General features: G+C 38.5%; 1 protein-coding gene across 1 annotated transcript; it reads right to left on the reverse strand.

The window, feature by feature from the left end:
- Window positions 1-855: 855 nt before the first annotated feature.
- On the reverse strand, window positions 856-5,597 carry LOC149751223 (uncharacterized). Its single transcript, XM_089927587.1, has 2 exons — window positions 1,007-5,597; window positions 856-908 (listed from the first exon to the last, which is right to left on the reverse strand). Exons 1-2 carry the CDS (start codon window positions 1,863-1,865, stop codon window positions 892-894), a joined length of 876 nt encoding a protein of 291 aa, XP_089783713.1. The 5' UTR covers window positions 1,866-5,597; the 3' UTR covers window positions 856-891.
- Window positions 5,598-5,894: the final 297 nt, after the last annotated feature.

The following is a 5,894-nucleotide window of genomic DNA, read 5'->3' on the forward strand; positions in this document are numbered from 1 at the left end:
AGAGGCAGACTAGTAAACCCCATCATGGATCGAACCATGTCTAACAGAGTTCGATTCCTCCTTTCGGATACACCATTATGCTGAGGTGTTCCTGGAGGGGTCCATTGTGAGAGAATCCCATTCTCCTCTAGATAAGTCAAGAAATCACCGGAAAGGTATTCTCCTCCTCGGTCTGACCGAAGGATCTTAATACTCTTTCCAGTCTGTTTTTCTACTTCATTACGAAATCGTTTGAACATTTCAAATGATTCCGACTTATGCTTCATCAGATAGACATACCCATACCTGGATAGGTCATCTGTGAAGGTTATGAAGTAGGCATAATCACCTTTGGCACTTACGTTCATAGGTCCACATACATCAGTATGTATGAGGCCAAGAACATCACTGGCTCGTTCACCCTTTCCAGAAAAAGGTGACTTGGTCATTTTACCCAGAAGACAGGATTCACAAGTTGGCAATGATTCACAATCGTTGATTTCTAAAATGCCCTGTTGGGCTAACCTGTTTATCCTGTTTTTATTTATGTGACCTAACCGGCAATGCCATAAATAGGCTTCATTGACATTATCTAACTTAGGGCGTTTATTAGAGGTGTACATTACATTCATAGGCAGTGATAGAGTATAAATGCCATATTTCAATTGTCCACGAAAAATTTTAATACCATTCAAAATGATATCACAAAAATTTTCTTTTATTGATAAACAATAACCATTTTTGGCCAAAAGGCCTACAGAGATGACATTCATTAAAAATGTTGGACAATAATGACAATCATCTAATATGACTACTCTAGATTCAAAAACAAGCTGAATGACTCCTAAAGCTAGGACTGGAACTGATCTTCCATCACCAACATTTAGGAATCGATCGCCGTTCTTGAATCTTCTACTTACTTGAAGTCCCTGCAAAGAATTGCAAATATTAATTGGACTTCCGGTATCCAATACCCAGGTAGTAGAATCATAAACAGAAAAATTACAAGGTGTTATCATATAATTACCTTGTGCAGCAACTGTTTGCTGCATTTTCTTCTTTGGCCTGTTTGGATCAAGGGACGCTAAATAAGCCGGACAGTTCCGCTTCCAGTGACCCTGCTTCTTGCAGAAGAAGCATTCTGCCTTACTCTGATCAGATTTCCGCTTCATAGTCTGTTTGGGCTTAGAGACCCCAGCACGAGCTTTCTGCACCTTCTTCTTCTTTCCTTTCTTAAAGGAAGAAAGTCCTGCAGAAGTCCCACCTACCACATTCACCGACTCCTTTTTGAGTTGGTGATCCTTCTCATAGGTCTGCAGTAAACCTAGCAAACCATGATAGGATACTTCAGGTTTAGTCATTCTATAATGACTAAGGAAAGTCAGGTAGGACTTGGGAAGTGAATTTAAAATGGCATCCTTGCCCAATTGCTCGTGCAAAGGAAAGCCAAGTTTACTTAGGCGATCGATTTGTTCGACCATGTACAATACATGATCGGTGACCGATGCTCCTTCCCTCATGCGGGCATTGAATATAGCGCAGGAGGTCTTATGTCGTTCAACATCATCAGGTGTACCGAAAGACTCCTTCAACATTTGAAGGATTTCCACTGGCTGCGCTTCCTCGAATTTACGACTAAACTCGTCATTCATCGAGGCCCTCATGATGCAACGCACTGTAGTGCGATCGTTGAGCCACTTCTGATAAGCGTCTCTGATTGCACGTGGTGCATTGGCTGCAGGTTCCTCAGGTGCAGGATCCGATATCACATACAGGATCCGCTCATGCTCCAATACTATTTTCATCTTTCGATACCAGCTATCGAAGTTAGGTCCATTAAGCTTATCATTGTCTAATAGTGTTCGGAGGGACAATGAGTTAGCCATATCTGAAAAATAAAGGAAAAACCCAACTAATCAGTATATGATTTATTTAATCCTAAAGACTTGGACTTTAGTCTGAAGTTTTCTCCCACTATTTTAATCGAATTAATAGCCTCTACCTTTAATTCGAGGAATTACTTTAATTCCCTAGTGGGTACTAGAATCCGCATAGACCGCATACGGGCCCAAGGAAGGCTCGGCCAACCCATGTGCATCTAAGGGTAGGTACATTACCAATTATTTCTCTAAACAATTTCTAGTAATCAATTTTGCCCCAGGTGGTAATCAGTAGGCGGAGGCCTCCACTGAAAATCCTGGTCAGATCCAACCATTAATGAACTAACTCGATGACACTACCTAATGTATGATCAGGCCCGAGGAAAGCTCGGCCAACCTAATCACAATCAGATAGCTCAAAGAGCTATCATATAATGAAGGATAATTCCAATATTCAGATGAACACCAGACGGAAGCGTCCTGCATGTCCAACTGGAATACTGGACCAATTATCATCCATTTTAATGGGAGGCTATGACCTAGTTATCTATATAACTATATCATTTTAAGGACCTAATAATTTAGAGGATTTTAGAGAGACTGATAATTCTATATCCTCCCACTGACTGCACTGAGTCATATAGAGGACATAGAATTTCATTGGTCTATGGACATCTAAATCAGTCATACTAATTTCCTTATTGACATGGGTGAGTACCAAGTCTCAAGATATCTAAATCAAAGCTTGAACGACCACTTTGGCCAGGTAAGAGAGATCACGGGAGGGTTCCGCCATTAACCGTCTTTCCTAGACACCAACAGAGTTGGCCAGGAAAGAGGTAGCCCCAATTAATAACCGTAGATCCAACTTGCCTTAGACACCAAATGGTATGTCAAGTTGATTTAGATAGTCATTAAGAACTCAGGCTCGACCACTGAGCCACAATCAGATCCAATTGAAGTGTTTGGACATGATCAACAAAACTATTGAGTTTGATCAAATTAGAAAAATGAATTTAATCTAATACAACTATTGATTCCAATTCAATTCTAACATTAGGTCTAACCTAATCAACTAATCTGATTGTGCTAACCCATGCCCCAAAACCCATGTTCAAATTTAAATTTTAATTCGAATTTCAAATTTTGAATTTTAAATCTTTATTTGAAATTCAAATTTTAAATTTTAAATTCAACATTTAATTCTTTATTAAATGTATTATGATCATGGATTCAAGGTGTCAATTTATTTCAAATATAAACAATTTATATTTAAACTTTATGGTCATAATAAATTTAAAACTGAAATTTCATAAACATCAATTATGCATAATTTCACAAAAATAAACTATTTATTTTATGATACAAATTAATCTCAATTTTGTGCTAGGACAACCTTTTCACTATAAGGGGTTAACCTTATAGCAGGACAACCTTATAATTCAGCACAAGATTGATATTTTATCAATAAATCTAGATCTAATCTAAATTTAAAAATTAAATCATGCACAATTCTAGATATTATAGGCCAATTCCATCGGCCAACCTGGCTCTGATACCAGTTGAAGGGAAAATATCCCGCAAAATCCGATAAAATCGGATGCCAGGTCAGAAAATCAGTTTTAAAATTTTATCTATTTATTTATAACAGGTATAAATAAATAACATAACTATATTATGTTTACCATACCTCGATCCCGCAGCGGAAGATGGTCAAGGTACTCAGGAACAGAATCTGGTACAGGGCCAAGTGCTGGATCAGATACTGGATCAGATGCTAGATCTGGTACTGGATCGGAAACTGGATCTGGAACTGGATCTGGTGCCGGATCTGGTACTGATGGATCTGGTGCAATGCAAGGCCCGGATGTACGGACCCTCTACTTCACACGCACGCCAAGAAATGCAGAAAGGTAGGATGATGTCTGTATAGTGCAAAAACCCTTTTGCAAATAAGCCCCTGGAAGAAAAGAATTTCAAAAAATTCTTTCTTCCCCTTTTTTTTTTTTTTTTTCTTTCTTCCCGTTTCCTTTTCCTCTTTCTTCCCGTTTCCTTTTCCTCTCTTTTCAAGCTACTCAAAAGATCATGAATCTTCCCTCTCCCCAGATCAAATCTCTAGCAAAGAATGAAGAGAACCCCAGCCTATTTATAGGCAAAGAAAAGGCTGAACCAGGGAAGAGAAAACGGCAAAAGGGAAGAGTGAACGCCAAACATTTCATAATTTTATTGAATTTTTTTGAACCGTTTGATTTCAATTAAATCAGTCCTATGTTAAAGAGGTTTCAAAACCGAAGAGACACGTCTCTTCGGATCTTCAAATGGTTGCAGGATGAGGAAGATCAAGCGGTCAATTGAAGTGTTTCGAAGAAGGGAAAAAACGTAGTTCACGGGAGAACGATTCAGCAGAAAAAGTGGTTCACGGCTGATGTGGACCGAAGAAGAAACACAGGAAAGAGTCAATTAAATAGAGGGGCAAACTTGTAAATGGGTTAATTCAAATGGGCTGAATCAAATGGGCTTGGGTCCATCATTGGTTCTAAACCAAATTGAAGACCAATTTGAAAGATTTTGGATCCGGAAAAATTCCACATGAATCTGATTCATGTGAACTCCAATTAGTTCAATTTTCGGATCAATCCAAGTCACACTTGGACTAGAATAAATATGGAATAAATTCTAATAAAATCATCATGAAGCCCAATTACATTCATTTGAATCCAATTCAAAAACAAACTCAACAAATGAGTCCAAATCAATTTCAATTACATTAATTGAAACTTGATTAAGCCAGAATACAGACATAATTAAATACACATCCATGAAATTCAGTATGTACCTCATGTTCAGTGCTAGCTGAACATAGACAAAATCAAATCTCAAATGATCCACAATTTAATTCTCAATTAAATTGGATCAAGTCCTTCCTACTTAACTTGACTTATGTGCGTGACTCCGATAGGTTCGAACACTAAGCCGGTAGTACATGGACTACTCCATACACTAATCGAGGTGACCATCTAGCAATGATACCCGACGTCCGGATAGGTCGAATATGCAAAGCAACATTCAAGAACCTAGACGTATGGTTGTTGCATAATTCATCCCTATGACCTTCGATGCTCAAGATGACCTCAGAGAGGACTGTCGACCTCTGGGTCCGGTCATCCATAGTGTATTTCAAATAATCAAATCAAGTGACCTATCACTTGGTTTACCCTGGCCAAGGTTTTACTGAATTGAAATACAGTGAGACATCAACTCCTAAAATCTGGAGCGGTCAATCCCATCTTGACTCATACACAGACTTCGCGAGTACTTGACTGCACCCAGCATCCTTTCGATCCCTGAATTAGAAATTCAGGTCATCCAGTGCCTAAGTACAGTGAGTTGCTTGCAAGTCACCGTGACAGTCTCAGGTCTAAGGGGTACTTATGCCCATACGTTTTACGAGCTAACTCCCGACAGTGGAGTGCTACGCAGGTGAGTCACTATTCAGTGACGATGTACTCCTACATCTCACCTGTATGCCATACAGTGTCTCCACACTCCTTGGTTTAAGAGGACAACCAACTAAATGGCACACAACGACCTATACTTGACATAGCTATCGTCCAATTGACAGCTCGTCATTTGGTCGCGAACTGCTTTAAGGACTAAATGATAAAACCTCTTTTATCCACTAAATTAGTCCTAAGGACTTCATCACAATACACAGGAGTTCAATTTGAAGATGCAACACTTGTGATGAATAGAAAATTGCCAGAATAAATTTTTATTCATTTTAATAAAACATATACATAATTTAATTTCTTACAATTAAAAAATTGGCTTTGGGACACAATTCCCAACAAGGGTTCCATCCATGATCATCACCACATGCATCTCATACATGAATTAAAACGTAGATCTGAATATTTAATTGATTATGCCATCATCTGATCGTATGATCATGCAAAATATGACTCTAATTACTCGTAATCTCATCAATGCAGCAATAAAATCATAAATCAATAGGCAAAAATCAGCAAGCCAAAA

The sequence above is a fragment of the Phoenix dactylifera genome, chromosome 15 (genome assembly GCF_051530095.1).
Source record: "Phoenix dactylifera cultivar Ajwa chromosome 15, Ajwa_hap1_PhDact_Kaust_v1.1, whole genome shotgun sequence".
Lineage (NCBI taxonomy): Eukaryota > Viridiplantae > Streptophyta > Magnoliopsida > Arecales > Arecaceae > Phoenix > Phoenix dactylifera.